The sequence below is a fragment of the Carassius auratus genome, chromosome 30 (assembly GCF_003368295.1).
Source record: "Carassius auratus strain Wakin chromosome 30, ASM336829v1, whole genome shotgun sequence".
In the NCBI taxonomy this organism is placed as follows: Eukaryota; Metazoa; Chordata; class Actinopteri; order Cypriniformes; family Cyprinidae; genus Carassius; species Carassius auratus.
The window spans coordinates 479,204-495,756 of record NC_039272.1 but is presented as its reverse complement, the minus strand read 5'-3'; the positions used below and the strand labels follow the sequence as shown (position 1 = coordinate 495,756).

The 16,553-nt window shown below is 38.5% G+C and overlaps 1 protein-coding gene across 2 annotated transcripts; it reads right to left on the bottom strand.

Moving 5' to 3' along the window:
- Nucleotides 1-246: 246 nt before the first annotated feature.
- LOC113048745 (T-box transcription factor TBX5-A-like) lies at nt 247-15,120 on the bottom strand. Of its 2 annotated transcripts, XM_026210570.1 has the most exons (9): nt 14,689-15,119; nt 13,760-13,944; nt 12,743-12,837; nt 11,186-11,305; nt 10,051-10,198; nt 7,403-7,555; nt 4,050-4,141; nt 2,627-2,856; nt 247-1,295 (listed from the first exon to the last, which is right to left on the bottom strand). In XM_026210570.1, the coding sequence occupies exons 2-9, from the start codon at nt 13,901-13,903 to the stop codon at nt 709-711; spliced, it is 1,569 nt and encodes a 522-aa protein (XP_026066355.1). In that variant the 5' UTR covers nt 13,904-13,944; nt 14,689-15,119; the 3' UTR covers nt 247-708. The 2 variants fall into 2 exon arrangements, with proteins under 2 accessions (XP_026066355.1, XP_026066356.1); XM_026210571.1 differs by lacking the exon at nt 7,403-7,555 and having other exon boundaries at nt 14,689-15,120.
- Nucleotides 15,121-16,553: the final 1,433 nt, after the last annotated feature.

Sequence of the window (16,553 nt, the reverse complement as noted above, 5' to 3'; positions counted from 1 at the left end):
ATTAGTCTACAGGTTAACAGAAACCATCAAGAAGACCCCAAAGACTTGTTCTGTACTACTGCCTCAAAGTACAGTGTCAAAAACAACTCTGATAATGAAATAAAAAATAGGACGGCAAAAAGATTGATTAATCACAATTAATTGCATTCAAAATAAAAGTTGTATAATGTATATGTATATATAAATACACACGCATGAATGTATCATTTTTACCAATATTTGTATCTATATATATATATATGTGTGTGTGTGTGTGTTAATACATAATAAATGTACACGGTACGCACACATATAGTTCGTAAACAACCTTTTATTTTTGAATGCGATTAATCACGATTAATCTTTTGCAGCCCTAGAAAAAAAAAAAAAGATAAAACTGGATTGGTTTCCTCAGTTACTCTGTAACCTTTTTCTTTTTTGTTTATAAAAGATTTGTCAATTAAAGGTTGGCATCCTTGTGCATTTGTCCTTGCATGAAAAGTGAAAAGTTCTTTGTCCCTGATATACAGTCAGCGTCATGCAAATATAAGTCTCATGTTACTGTCCTGCTCAAACACTGAGACATTCATCGCTGCCTCAGCCAGCTGAACCCACCTCCAACTGTTTACTGTTAAGTTGCCTACGCCGCAAACTCTCACAAGTTATAAATACGCAGGAAAGCGCCTCTCCTCCATGTTGGGGCCTCATACGCTGCTCAAGAGAATCCAGTTAGCTGCCCTCATTCCAGTCGGGCATGATGCTTACACTGTGCACGGTGTGGTACTGGTGAGGAGACAGGGTGCGAGGTATACTGTGAGTGTACAAGTACTCGTTGCCCTGCAGGCCGGCCGTCGGCGACTGGATTCCTGCACTTGGACTGCATTGGCGGCCCAGTGACTGATGGGACATGGAACCCTGATACATGGCATGAGTGTCGCCCAGCTGTGGTGAGGCGTGGCCCGCGACGCCGCTCAATCTGGACATGAGGGGTCCTGAGGTGAAGTGAGCTGAGAAGTGCTGGTAGGGCAGTCGCTCCATCTGCTGCATGGTGGTCACCGAGCAGCCGGCGTAAGGTGAGACGCCCGTCCAGGTGTTGCAGCTGATGTCTTCCAGGCTGGGCACAGGCTCGGTGGACTGCGACGCACTGGCGTACATACACGCCTGCCGCTGACTGGACTCGGCCCTGTAGGGGGCGCCACTGAGACCCAGAGACTGAGAGTAGCTCACGGGCCGATAGTAGTGATCATCCTCGCTGGAGGAGGTTTCCACAAAGGTCTTCTTGTACGAGTGCTCTCCCACGTGACAGTCATCCTCAACTGCACATGGACAAAATGGGATGAAGATTAGGGTTGTGCCGATATGCGATAGTATCATTTATTTACAATAGTCAGAGATATTGCCTGTGGCTGATGCCACTGATGATAGAAAGATTATTATTATTATTATCATCAGGCTAGTAATAATACCTAATTAATATTGGGGCTTATTTGTTCCATTTAAATTCATTTTTCTGCATTTTTAGAGCATTGCGCGTTATAACCAATCACACACGATTATGTTGAGCTTATGAACTGCAGTAGCCAATCAGAAGTGTTCAGATGAGTCATCGCTGAAGCACCGGAGTTTTATTGTTCATTGTGCGCTCGCTAATTGGAGTCTGTTGTACAGATTCTCTCATCATAAACAATGAAGTGCAGATGTAAGTATACGAGATTTATTGATCATTCGGTGTACATAGCTTCACTGATTATAACGGGAGTGTTTGCATAAACTCTTGCTAGACTGACGTCAGTGATGATGTTCTTTGGTAATGTAAATGTTTATGTAGCTGCTTTTTGAATAACTGATGAAATGTAAGCTTTATGATTAGTATCTTGCAACGTCTCTATTGAACTGTTATTTTAAAGACAAATTAAGTCATATTAAAATATTAGGCTGACTTTAACCTTAGCTGGAGTTGGTTCACTCTCCGGCAAAGAATCTTAGTAAATAAATAATTAAATAAAATAGCAGGATAATATTGTGTATCGGCGATCTCATAGACAGACGATAGGACGATATGACAAATGAGCATATCACCCAATTCTAATGGAAATTAATTCAGTGCTAGTTTCCCTGCCATGTTCCAGGAGACCCAGCAGTTCACACACATTTTGGCAAACTTATCTCAGGTTTTGGAGTCTCTACCGGTGATCTGATGGCCTGACTCAGGTGTGTTTGATTAAAGTGATCGTTCACCCAAAAATGAAAATTCTGTCATTAATTACCTGCAATCATTATGTTGAATAAAGTCATTATTTTTGTTTTCTTTGTGCAGAAAAAGTATTCTCATAGCTTCATAAAACTGTGTTTGATCCACTGATGTCACATGGACTATTTTACTGGATTTCTGGGTCTGGGAATATTTCAGTTGCAGTGCTGTCTATGGAGAGTCGTAAGCTCTTGGAATTTATCTAGAATATCTTAATTTGTGTCTTGACGATGAACGAAGGTGTTACTGGTTTGGAATGACATGAGGGTAAGTAATTAATGACAGAATTTTCATTTTTGGGTGAACCCTCCTTTTAAAGAGATAAGTGACATGACTGGGAACCACTGATCTTGAAAATAAAAGCTACTATTTCAAGAACTGAACAGATAGACCCACCTTTCCTCTTGATGCAGTGATAGTCTTGGCTGTGTTCGTGGGGCAGAGGATAAGAGCTCGACTGAGGCAGCAGATCTTGCGATGTGCTCGTGACCCCGTTCTCGCAGGAGTACTGAGAGCTCATGCCGCTGGGAGTAGACAGAACTTGGACGTCCCCGGCGAACGGACTCTGGCTGATGCCGACCCGCTGGCGTACGGTACTGCGAGGGACCACTGGATACTCCTTGGTGCTTTGGGAAGCAGAAAAGACTTTGTGAGACATTTCATTGCATGCATTTCCATGTTGTCTTTCATTCAGGGATCTTGAAACCATTCCATTGGTAACTAACCACATCCACCATCGACGCGCAGCTCTGCGTTAGAATAATCTCTTCACCATCTGTCTGCGATGGGAGCTTTTCTATGCCAATTAATCAGCGAAAGTTGCAAGAGGCACTTTGCATTAATTCCTACGCTATTTCTTTTGAACCACTGACCTGGTTTTCCGTTGGTCCGAGTTTAACTAAGTCCAGACCTGCTCCGTCTCAGTGTTTGACAGTGGAGGACAGATAGGATATCAGGACCTTTGACTTCTACACAGCACCACAGAGGAGTTTCTTTCGTCCTCTCTGCATTTTTATGAAGCATTACTTTTTGCTTTATAACGAGTAGCGGCTTTCTTGATTGTTTGCCACTTCGGACGAAAGCATCTGCTGAATGCATAAAGTCATGTTAATAGCAGTGCCGTGTAACGGATTCAGTAGAAGAATCGTGCAAGCTTTAGTTGGGTCTTAAAGTCTTCAGGACATTATCTGGAAACTCAATAGAAGGCTCTCTTGGGAGACATTAGTCAGTTCTTTCTTTGCTTGTTTGAAAGTAACAACAGACAAAGTTAACTACGGCATGGAAAGAGCATTGCCATTTTTTCCTAGTATATCAAGAAGTCTGTCATTTTGGAGTGGACAACGCCTGTGTTGGCTGCTGTGGGCCCTCCGACCAGATTTTCTGCTTTGAAAATGTGTTTTTCCACACTCTATACAGCAGTCATCTGGAGAAAATAAGAACGCGAGCCATGTGGTCGTCGCCTCCACTGGACCAACTCTTCTGGATCTACACAGAGCTGAAAGAGAGATTGCCATGGTGGATGGTTTTCAAGAGGAACACTCGCATGACAAGTGTCCCCTCAGTCAAGAGTGTCACTGGTTTGTGTCTGCTGTGCATGGATCAATACTGTCCTGTTTAGTGTAGTTTTAATCTGACTGCCCATCTGAAGATGCTGGTCAATTCCCCTGTCAATGCGAGCACATTTGGAGGTGTTATCTGTAAGACCTATATAAAGAGGGAGCTCCAAACCTGAGCTGATGGCTGCTGTTTGTTTGTGGCTGTAAGTAACTCCACGCAAGCACTCGCTCATGTTAGTGTCACTTCACAGATTTAGACTCACCTCTGCATTCTTGACATGCGATGCAGCTCCAGATCGTCACTTCCACGAAAGCCCTTTGCGAAGGGATTGTTCTCGATCTTCAGTTGGGTGATCTGTTAAACAGCCAACACAACAGTGTTACCTTGCTTGTATACGCTGTTTAAATACTTCACTTGAAACAAACGATGAGATTCTCCGCCTGATTTGAACTCCAGACATCTTGTTATTAATGGCATGAAAGCATGCTGTGACATCTTGGAGCCCACAAGACATTGTTTCATTTCTACTCCTAAACTAATCATCTTGGCAGAGTAAAAGAGGATTCAGAAGGTGATTTATAGTTGACTGGCTTCTGCCTCCTTTTTTATTGTTTGCAGTAATGCATTCATGAATTTGCACTGACCGTTTCTGTTCAGTCTTGTCTTTGAAACCATATCTAATATTGTGTTTTAATGCACAATGTCTGTTAAGGAGCATAATGAGCTGCCCTGTGTATAAATTGACGAATTATCCTAGAGGTTTTCTGGGATGGTCAGCAGATGATGAAAAGATGGATCTGGATGTAACCAGGCTGTGGCTTGTTTGATGCTGCGCTAATGTAGAAAAACATCTGTCAGTTTGGATAAAGACATAAACCGGAACAAAGTTTCTGATAATTCCACACAAGAAGCACAGAAAGTGTGTGATATCTACAGTAATATAACATATTAGATTTTTGTAAATAGCCTTTATGCATTAAAAAATACATTATTTTTGCCTTAAAGTCTCTTTAGTTATTTATAATGAATTATCATATTTTTTTTTATCCCAATTGATTATGTTGGTCAAATTATGAATATTATTATATCTGATTTAATAGCTTACAAAATCTGTTCAGAGTGTGTGAAAGACGTTTTAAATGGGTGTTTTTAAAAGTTTAAAAGAAAAAAAAGGTCTTTAAAATTAAACAGCGCAAAAAACAAAAAGAAATCCACCTTTTGTGTATAAAGTTAATCCCAAGTGCCACTGCCAAATTTACAAAAGCGATTCGGTCAGATGCTAGTGTGTGTGATAGACAGTAACGAGTAATGAGCGGGTTTGAGTGGATAGACCTTTAATGGGACTCTGTGTCTCTGCGAGGGGGTTATTTTTGGCTGTTGTGGTGTGTTTTCTAACAGGACCTGATCTTTGACACTACTTTGGCTCTCACTTGAGATCAGATCTTGTAAAAAAAGGACACGTTGGGACTTGGGACGCATCTTGGAGCTCTCATAAACTCACTGTGCGCTTGGCAGACGACACTAAACCGAGTAGTTTTGAATGTGAAAATTTGGTGTCCTTAATATTTACCTTTTTACCGTGAAAGTGCAAACTGAAATTTTTCTAAATATGTATTTTCCAAGGAGAACTCCAGTCTTTGGTTTCATCTCACTGCAGTTACTTTTCCTCTTTATATTTATTCAGCTTATATCTCTTATTTTCGTGTTCATATTCACTATATTTCTATGTTTTTTTCACGTATTTATTTAATTATGCAGGTTTACTGCATCTTAGAAAAAAGCATGTCCGTGCGTTCAATGCCTATTTACACACATATATATGAGGTGTTCGAAACCATATGCTCTCGTAAATCGTGTCGTACCTTCTAGTCTAAAATGTTGCTCGTGGTGGGATAAAGGCAGACCTACACGTGATTATCCCGTTCGCTGGTTTGTTTAGCTGCAAGCGCATGGTGCTAAAGGTTATTCAAAATCAATTATTTTTAATGACATACAGGTGCTCATGCTTCTACCCTTTTAAGGTTCGTATGGTTTCTTGAAATATTTGTAAAGTCTAAGACTTAATGTTATGTTGCATGTAGATTAGTAGGTAAAATAATTGCTGGTTATAATTCTTAAATATAATTAGCCTAATAAATAAAAAAGTAATAAGTGGTGAAAAAGAAAAAAAGAAAAAAAAAATCAATAGATATCATAATGTTCGTTAATTAAAACTAACTTTTTTTACGGTTTAAATCAAGGGTAAAAAAACAAAAAAAACAACAAAAAAAAAAAAAAACCGAGCGAGGGCCAATGCATTCTCATCTCTTTAAAAGCATCGATAGGTCTTATAAGATCCGCCAAATGAACACATCTGTGACTGTCCCGGTGTTTTACTCGAATAGCAATCAATGAATAAATACAGGTAGACAAAAGCCGTCTGAATTGAAATGCTTGTGTTTTTTCTCACATCAGTTATGCAGATGAGTAGTGTCCATCGTTATCATGTTTTTTATTTGCAAACATGATCTTCCAAATTAAAGTCGGCTCCTCACATCCAACTTTTGGTTTATTTGACTTCAGCGCAAAACGACTGTATGAATGTTACATTAACACCTGCCTTTTAAAAGAGCAGAGAGTGTGACAAAAACACAGATGTGCATCTGACAGTCTTTTAGAAGTCAGAAAGAGCTTTATTGTCAAGTATGTTTGCACATACAAGAAATATGTTTTAGTGGCACAATCTTCCAGTGCACAGAGACAACAAACAACACACAGATAATGCAAATAATCTGTTTTATAATAAGAAAATACGATTTTTTAAAAGCAAATAACGCAATTATTTCTAAGGACACACTGTGCATATTGTTTAGGTGAACAGTCATTTATCTCTGTATTTAGTTATTTTTACAAACGACTTTTTTCACTTCCATATAATATTCAACCATGCTTGGCGACTTTATAATGTCGAGTTAGAAATATCAGGGTTGTAACTGGACTATATACCAAGAATCGAATTTTGAATGCATGAAAGGAAATATTCTTAGAAGTATAACAGCTGAGCAAATAAATAATGATTAGTGCAACATTTCTTTATAGTGCTTATAGCCATAAGAACATTTCGGACGTCTTTTATTCTTCTCTTCCTAAGTGATATGTGTAATGTAACAGTTCACTTCTCTGACTATATACACACAAGACAAGCTTTTCCACAAAATCACTTAACCGTCTAATGATCTGATCCCTTTTCGTGAATTCAGGAAAAGGGAAGTAAATAAATGCATATATAATTGCTTGTTACATAAATTAATAGATATTAAAAATTCGTATCAAAATAATTACCCGTTACAATTAGCGACTATATTTTTGATAGGTGCAAAAATCTCTCTCTCTCTCTCTCTTTTCGGCAAAATTGTCAAATCAAGCTGTTTTTGTGGAGAGTAATTGTGCTGGAAATATTAAATCAACCAGGAATCATAAGTGAAGACGAATTTGTGTCACTCTCTTGAAGAAGATAATTCTATGCTAATTCTATAATTTCGCACATTCACAAAATTGATTTTTTATACGCCATATTTAGAATATTAAAAATGATCACAACAATTCTCGTCTATATTTTCTCTTCTAGCTGCTTACCTTATGGTTTTGGTAAGACGTGACTGCAATGAACGCCGTTTCCGGGAACACGTGAGTGCAGAAAGCGGTGTTTTTGGATCCAAATCCGTTATTTTCATCTGCTTTTACGATGTGAATCCTGGGCTGATATTTATGCATTGAATTCAGGATAATCTGGAGAGAGAATAGAGCGCAAACATGACTGACCAAGTAAAGCAAACCTAGTGTTCACGTGCATAATATTTAAATGATCTTCTTCGATTATTAATAATAATAGACTTAAAGATATTTGATATAGAATGATGCTACCATTCTTGATTTATGTGATTGCAAAGGAACGTCTCTAATAACTTATGAACTGTGAGTTTAAAGGTTTTTCTTCTTGCTATCTGCTGCGTTTTTAAACACCTTTTTTTATCCAATAATATCCACTCGCAGCAATGTCCCATTTTTCCCGTTTTGTGTTGTTTTGTCCATCTCTAAAGGAGTAAAGTAAAGCAGTGCTTTTTACTGTCAAAACAAGACCTTACATGACATTGTCTACCAAACAGAAGATTTACAAGAGTGCTGAAAAATGTCCAAACTTAGTATCTTGTTTTGCAGTGAGCACTTGTCTCAAGTTTGGATTTGAAGAATATTACCAAAAAGACTTTTGTTCAAGTTCTGGTTGGCTAGGAGTTGTTCCTGTCCTCCGTGCGTGTATAATGTTGGCTTCTCTAAGTGGATTTTGTCTAAACTTTGCATTCTGGATGAGCATGCCAAGTGTACACACACATGCATTCCTATTTTCCGTTTTCATGTGTTTTCCCCTCACAAGCGTTCCTGCTTTGATCAGTGACATCGGTCCACTCCCTCCGAGCCGCTCTGGCTCAACACAACACTGAGACTTGGAAAGCAGGACTTGCTGTACATTTTAAACATCACTCTCAATGGAGAATATTGCTTTTGCTCGGGATGGACTGGATGATTTACTGTTAAAGGTAAAAAAGCAAAACGCATTGCTTTAATATCTGTGATGTCGCAGTATAATAATAATTCACAGTTTTCTGAAGCCTCTGGCATAACCCTGCACACTGTATAGGCCTGTCTGGATTAAACAAGAACTGCAACCACACAGCTTTGGCGAAAAGCAGAGTGGGACATATAAGAATATTTGGAGAACTGTATGGATATGAGAGAAGTCTTTCGTGGGACCACCCACAGGGAGTGCAGCATGTGTCTGTTCTGGGTGCCCTGTTGCCCCGTTTCTCCATTTGCCCCCATGCTGTATGATAGTCTTTAATGATAGTGAGCGATCACTGAGGGCCATGAATGTTGGCCCACTCTTTCATGTTTCCGACCTCACTGGGACTCCCAAACCCTGCAGATCTCCAGCCTTTGTATACCTCTGTCCATCCCTCATCACACGCCGTCAGTAAATATAAACAGTGTGAAGCACAGTTATCCAAACTTCACCATCTTGACTCAGGAAAGAATGTGTATGCCTACTGAACACTTGATGAATGCTACTATAATGATCAAAGCCGAAGCTTTAATTAGCTTCACTCTAAAAACATCTTCAACTTGAAGAATTCAAACCGTGTTCTTATCCTCACAAGTTAACTGTTGCTTTTACTGTGTGCATGTTCAGTTAGTTGTCCACTTGGGAATTATTGTGAGTTTCAGTCTCAGACATCTTTATCTCATCATAGGAGTCTAATTAAGACGAGTTTGGAACTATTGGCTGGTTTTATGTATTTCCTAACAGGTTCCAGCTTATGGCATGTTCAGCCCTGTTTCTGAGACTAGTAATTATAAATAGGTCTGAAATTATTTCAACCACCTGGAACAACAAACCGATAGATTGTTATTTTGGTCGAGAAGCAGAACTTCATTTATAAATCCCAGAGCGCTCTTTTTTGGGGCACGCCAAGAACCACTGCAACCAATCAAAAATGCATTCTGGACAGAAATTTACAACTCGGCTCGCATTGCAGCTGGGCTCCGATTTCATTCTACCAGCTGAGGTTTGGCGAGAAAACAAGCCTGATCGACTCCAACATTGTGATCAGAACTAAACAGCAAACTGCTCACAGTCAGAGATATGCAGATCTAAGCACCATCTGCTCAGATACAGACGCAGTGCTTGTTCTCTAATCTCACACCGAAGGTGATCTGGCTCGTCCAGAAATCAGAGAAATGTTGAACTGAGAGATTTGAACTTCAATTGAGGCTTGGGCTGCTTTTTCTTAATAACAAAAACCTCATGAGTTGACTGTGCATCAGTGCATAAGTGGATGCTACGCTTAATAAAATCATATAAAACTGAAACTGAACCCACATCAGTTTACAGACAGTACATTTATAATCCGAATTTAGTGTTTCCACATCTGAGGCTGTCTGCTGGTGCTTCTGTTGTCACAATTATCATTACAGGATTTAAGATGTGTGTTTTGGTTGTTACACTGTTCTGGCGTTTGTCAGCAGCACCTCTTCAGGGTGGATTTCCTCATCTAGAGCCTAAATACAACCGCACCTGATCAGATCTGCATGTGTGACCCCTAAAAAACCCAAATCCTCTTTCTCTGCAGTGCTGATATCAAACAGCTTCAATCCAACATTGGAGGATTTTAGCAGTAATAAATTTGTTTATTCAGTCACAAAGTTTCATGAATGAGTTATTCACTCACATGTCCGAACGGATCAAGGTGGTTGTTGGTTAGCTTCAGCTTCTGGAAAGACACCAGTTGCCGCATCCAATGCGCTCCCGTGGCTGGAGAATCCGGATGGACGTACAACCTTCCCGGCATCGCAGGTTCTGCCTTCCCCGTCACAGACCTGAACCGTGTGCAGAATACAGCATTTTCAGTCATTATTTAAACATACATTTTGCTTCATTTTAAAAACACATTGCTTTCCCTCACCACTGTAGTCTTTTATAGCTGAAATATCTTTTATTACTTTTAATGTACTTTTTTCCCATGTCCCTGATACTGTTGCTCTCTGCTGTATTGACTAGAAAAAGTCACCCTACCAAGATTCTGTTTATTTGAACATGCATGAATTATTACAAGTATAATTTCATTAAAACTCAAAGATAATGTTTTGTTCCCTCAACATGTTTTTTTCATTGCAATCAAAATGCAATCCAGCCTGCTACCTCCCATTTATCACGCGTCAATGCCTTGTGCATTGTACATAATGTCTTTCAAAGAACAATTTATTTGGTTAAGGGCTAGGATGATGGTTGATCAAGAGGGCCATTAGTTCCAGAGCTTGCACTGAACGGGTAATTATCAGGGATATTGGCTTGTGGACATCCTCCCTCAATAACCTCAACAATTTAAAACCACTGACCCTGAAAAAGGAGTATAAAACCAGTTCAGTGTTTTCTGTGCAGCAGCAGAGGGAACTGTATGTAAAGCAATGTAAAGACTATACTTTCTCATCCTTTAGTGTATGCATTTTAAAGCTTAAATAGATTCAACTGAAATGAAAAAACAAATGTGTCCAATACGGAACATTTTAATGATCACACAATGAATGAGTCTTATTTAAATATGTGTGGCACCAGCTTTATAATTTAACTAGGTCTTGTAAGAAATATTTGAAGTTGTCTTTGTTACTGGAAGGTGACTGAGAAGATGGACACAAAAAGTAAAAAGCAATAACTTAAAACGATTGCTTTAAACCACTTTGAAAGTTTTCCAGAAGCCATGCATTTAAGAGAGAATAAAAAAGAATGTCAGAAATATAATTAACCAAATAAATAAACCTGCATCCCTAACTTTAAAATCTAAATAAATCAATCTCGGACTCACGGACCATTTGTTATCGGCGAACTTATAGCGGTGTTCGTCCGCTGGCACGACATCCATCAGAAGAATGTATTTGGTTTTTGGGTTCAACCCGGTGACCTTCACTTTGAAGCTTGGGAACATCCGCCTGTGGATATAAATGGAAAATATTACAGCATGCATCGCGCACAAAATGTGTTGAACATTCTATTAAAATTATGATGGCAAAATAACAAGTTTTGTTTTTAAATTACTGTGTAAAAAAAAAAAAACAGTCCTTTTAAAAGCCGTAGAATATTTGTTTTGACGTGCTCGTGGAGAAAAGTTCTGACGCAACACAGCTTCAGTTCTGTTGATCGAGATGAATACTCTTTCAGTCTAGCGCCTTCCATAAAGGATATAAACGCCCTTACATGATATAACCCAAACATAACAACTGTAATTTGAGTGAATAGAACTATTAAAGTATGCATAAATGCGAGTAGGGGATGAAAGTAATTTTACATTCACTGGGTCCGATAAGCGTTTCATGATTGAATGTGTTCACTTTAAGAAATGCGTGCATTTAAATGCACAAATAAAATGGAGCAGTGTACTTTTAAGAAGTAAACGACAAAACTGTTTGCTATGATGAATTCAGAATCATTGAGATATTTATAAGGTTAACTTCCAGCGATGATCTCGGTGTTTAGCGATCGTTTCATTCTCTCACATTAATCAGAATGTTAAGCTACAGCAAAGTCGCAGTTAGCAGTTCATGCATCAGTTCCAGAACCTCTGCTTTTTTCAAAGAAGCAACAATTGCCGATCTACTAACTTCAGTGTTCAATATGTATTTTAAAACACTTCTCTGCTAATAGTGAAGCTCTGGCCTAAAGCACCATAGTATTGTTTTAACCATAGCTTATAAACAATCAGTGACCTCAAACAGATTCACATCCAGCTCATTCGACATTATTGTTAATAGTATGCGATGGTAATATTTTATGCAATTGCTCTTAAAGTTTTAAAGTGAGATCTAAGTTCGGTGTATGTCCGTTACAAAATTTTAAAAATCTGCATTAAGAATCCAAATGATTAATATTTTATAACAATTAGTATAAAAACTAAATCATGCAGCCAAACCAATGCTTATTGATTTACTGGAATTAGCCTACTGCTAACACTGCGAAATCAAACTCACATTTTAAAATCACATTCTTAATAAAAAAATAATAATGCAAATTATTATTAATTAATAGCCTACTAACATAATAAATTATACAAAGATAAACATGTTTAATGTTTAAATTTTATGTATGTAGCCGCAAGCAAACCTCAGTTTACCGTTAAAGATCAAAATGGATAAATTATAATACAATCTAAATTTGTATGTGCATTGCAGCGGGAGAATATATAAATTAATAGACTCATATAATGAATAGTGTACAATTGGTAATATATTATGTATTTATTACAATAGGCTAATTTGTACTATAATGATTACAATGGAAAAAAACGTAATTGTGCATTTTATTTTTATATCGGTTATACAAAAACTACAGATGTAATGCATTTTCAAAACATTTGTAAACATGTGTCTTACCTCCCGGCTTTGGTGATGATCATTTCAGTTCCCACTTCATGAAACTTTGCCCACAACTCTCGCTCGTGCAGGTAAACTTTTATCCCTTCCATTCCCTTTGGAAAAGACAGATGCAGACTTTGAGAGTGAAGAATACACTGCAGTGTTGCATTCGCTCAAAATTACATCAAAATGTACATGGAGGAGGAAAAAAAAGCTGTTCAGCTTTAAAAATCATACTGGCCTAGATTAAATCACCCCAAACACAGAATTATTTGTTAATAGACTGCAATATTAGGTTAGTAGCGTTATGCTACACACACGCATGTTAATTACATTTAATTTGGGAACTTGAGTTTCCTAACTAACAACACAGTCCAATATTTGTCGAATTAACACGGAGAGACATAGAGAGAGAAGTTCATCAGAAATACGAGAACTAATGGCTGTCAACTATTACACAAGTTCATCTGCATTAACTGTAGTTGCAAAAAAATTGTCACACAAAAGTATGATCATTCGGTCAGTCCACTTCTGAATCCTCTTCGATAGCACCCGTGTGCCTCTGTAAGTTTCGGTAAGTGTTACTCTTGTAGTCCTCAGAACAACATTAAATCACGAATATACCACACAGCTTCATTCACTTTCTTATGTCGCCTTTATTTAGCTGTAGAAATGGAGACATTCCAGACTTCTATTGTTTTTTATATACAACTAGGCATAAATACTATAATACACCCAGCACTAACTGCAACCTTCCTGTGTTTTACAGTTTAAAACAAAATCACTATATTTAGAATACAAAAACAAACAAACAGAAAAAAGGTTAAAAAAAAAAATAAATAAATAAAAATAAAAAACAAGGGCATTCCCAGTAGGAGATTTATTAAAATTTGGCTCATTTCTAGGGCCAAAGTTTTAACTCATTTTTTTTTGGTAAAGTAGGTACACACACACACACACACACACACACACACACACACACACACACACACACACACACACAGAGAGCAGAATGGTTCAGACAGTAGTTGTTACCTGTTGAATGTAGGTTGTCTGTGATGACGGGGACTTGCTGACGGCTCCTATCTGTTTGTCTGATTTACCATCGTTAGGGACATCTTTTGAATCGGTGTCACTGGGAGAGTTTTGGAGCCGAAAGGTGTCTTCGCTGTCTGCCATGTTCAGAGGAGCCTGTGAACTTCTGCGAGCGCGAGGGAGGCCTACATGACAGAAGAAGAAACTAATAAAATCACCTTTCTCTTTAAAACAAGCATCTCTGTTGTTCAGCTCCCTCCAGACTATCTTTAATAAGTCATTTGTTTACATTGAGAAATTCGTATCCTAATATTTTATATCTTTAAACAACAAACGAAATACATAGGCCTACACTTCGAAAAAACACACACACACTATTTATCAAAATCTCTACAAAAAATATCCTCTGATTTCGAAGCATTTTTCATTTAAACACTAGGACACGGTCCCGCAAAAACAGCGAGGTGCAGTGTTTATATTTCTGAAAAAGTCTGCTGACATAAATTATCGAAGTCAAGGCAACTTTCTTTGAACACAATCATATGCAACACATGCACATGAATAATGTTCATGCATAAAAACACACAGCTATTTAAATGATCATTATTTTGCTTCACTCGTCTATGAATTCAAATCCGGTAAAGAGTTATATTCCAAGTCTGGGATAAACTGTTCGCACGCGCCTCTGTTAGAACTCTCTTTGTATGTCAGAAGAACTCAACCATGCATATAACCAAGCTCAATTGTTTGAAAAAAAATATATAAAAATTCCTCAATGTTTGCACCTTCAGTAGACCACGCTATGTCCCACAGATATCGCAGTTCTAGTTCACATCTGTCTGCCGATGGTTCGTGCTGTAGGAAACCAGAAGCGATGGCCTATAGTGTAACAACTCTAAATGAATCAGACTCGAAGACACTGGCATTACCTTAAATTCCGATGCAAAAGAAAGTTTTACAAATCCCAGAAAGCGCTCTTATCAGTTCCAAAACACTGTCGGTTCTATCGCGAACTTCCCTTTGAATTTCAGATATATTCCGAGCATGCAGCTCACGAGATTGTGCTCTGTGAACCCATGGGTTTCCTCTGTGTCCTCGCTGAGGCTAGGATCTTCGTGCAGCGAGCGTCCAAGGGAGTATATCTGTTAAAAATGCGACTCTTTCTTCATGCGGTAGCGTTGGATGTGCACTTATTGCATTTCAGAGCACGGCAGCCCTTCTTCTTTCCTTTATTAACAGGTTATGTCTAGTATTCCTCGAGAAAAGCAGCACCTCCTCCCTCGCCCTCTTCTGTCTCTCTGATGGTCAAACCCCATGCGTTACGCTGGAAAACGGAAGCGCTGGGATGAACCACGGAGGTAGTCTATGGGTCGGCTGCTATGTGGACACAATATCGGTCCACCCACCGTTTAACTGCCCCCCACGGCACCCCACCCTCCAGAAGCTCTGTATTCTTGAATGAGGAGACATTTTAAACGCACATATAGCCTAAAACCCGTGCGCATCAGACTCGTTGTGCCATACTGATGCGCTCCATGCATGCTATTTAACTCTGCATCTAGTTCTCGTCAAATCAGGTTTAAGAAGTGTGCATTATACAATAAAATGTATTAAATGAAAAATTAAATACAGAGAATAATGTGATGGCATACGTTTCTGAAAGATTGGTCTCCATTAGTTAACGATGTAGATCTAAAAAAGACACGTGGATTTCATTTAATAGGACGCTTGAAATAAAAAGTTTGAGTCACATGATGTTTGTCCCTGGTTTGTGTGGCCTGCAAAGCTGTAGTTTCAGATCCGCTTCCAGCTGCCTCCAAACACCGTCCACGCGTTTATTAAATATTTTACACATGCATGTTTCTTCGGCAGACTTTTAGGCTGTTTCTCTAAACTATGTTGGATTTAGCGCTGAAGACAAACATGTGTCCGCCAATGCACGTGAGGATGCCCGTGTTGTTGTTGTCTTTCCTGGAAGTGAGGGAAAGTTTGGTTACACTTTATTTGAAGGTGTCGTTGTTAGTTATACATTTCAGTAATGAGTAATATTAATAAACTTCATCTACTTACTATATGGTTAGGATTAGGGTTTGTTTTAGGGTTATTTGCATATAATTATGCATAATTTATTGTTATTATTATATTAAGTACATGTAATGTGTAAAAATGACACCTTAAAATTAAATATTTCCAAAAGTTTGCCCAAAAAAGAAACTGATTAGAACTATATTGATACTAGCCATTTCAGTTTCAAACCAAATCCACAAAAGAAATATATCCTAATAAAATAAGAAGTGTACCCCGCAGGCCAGAGAAAGGGCCCTCAAGTCATTTCTTATGTCACAGAATAATAAAATGCCAAATCTAGTCAAGAAACTTCCCTGAACCCAGCACCTGATAGCCCAGTAGCACACAACAGCGTGAGAACCGGGGTTAGATCACGGTTCCGCCAGCGGAGGCTCATTATATTGCGTATTAATAGCAACAATTTATTTTGTATTTTGCGTGCTATTTTACGCAGTTTTGTATGCATATGAAACTCACTTTGTTGGCGTGCATATGATAATAATTTTGGCATACGCACCTATCAAACAGCATTAAACCTGACAATTGTGTATCATATGCACCCCAAAATCTATTTCTGCTTATAAATAGGCCAGCACGCCAAATAAAACCCCCAAATCGAGCCATTGAAACACTCTTTCACGAGACCGGGTTATAATAAAACTCAGTTTCTGCTGCATCTGACTCTGTAGCGATTCAAGATCCCTCACGAAATCCAGCAGATTATTTC

Bases quoted from the DNA above. Each gene is read 5' to 3' on its own strand.
- LOC113048745 (XM_026210570.1), bottom strand. From the start codon at position 13,903: ATGGCAGACAGCGAAGACACCTTTCGGCTCCAAAACTCTCCCAGTGAC. The intron at 10,199-11,185 runs GTCCGTGAGTCC...CACACGGTTCAG, and splicing joins AAGTTCGCCGATAACAAATG to GTCTGTGACGGGGAAGGCAG. The intron at 7,556-10,050 runs GTGAGTGAATAA...TTCTCTCTCCAG, and splicing joins ACCTTGATCCGTTCGGACAT to ATTATCCTGAATTCAATGCA.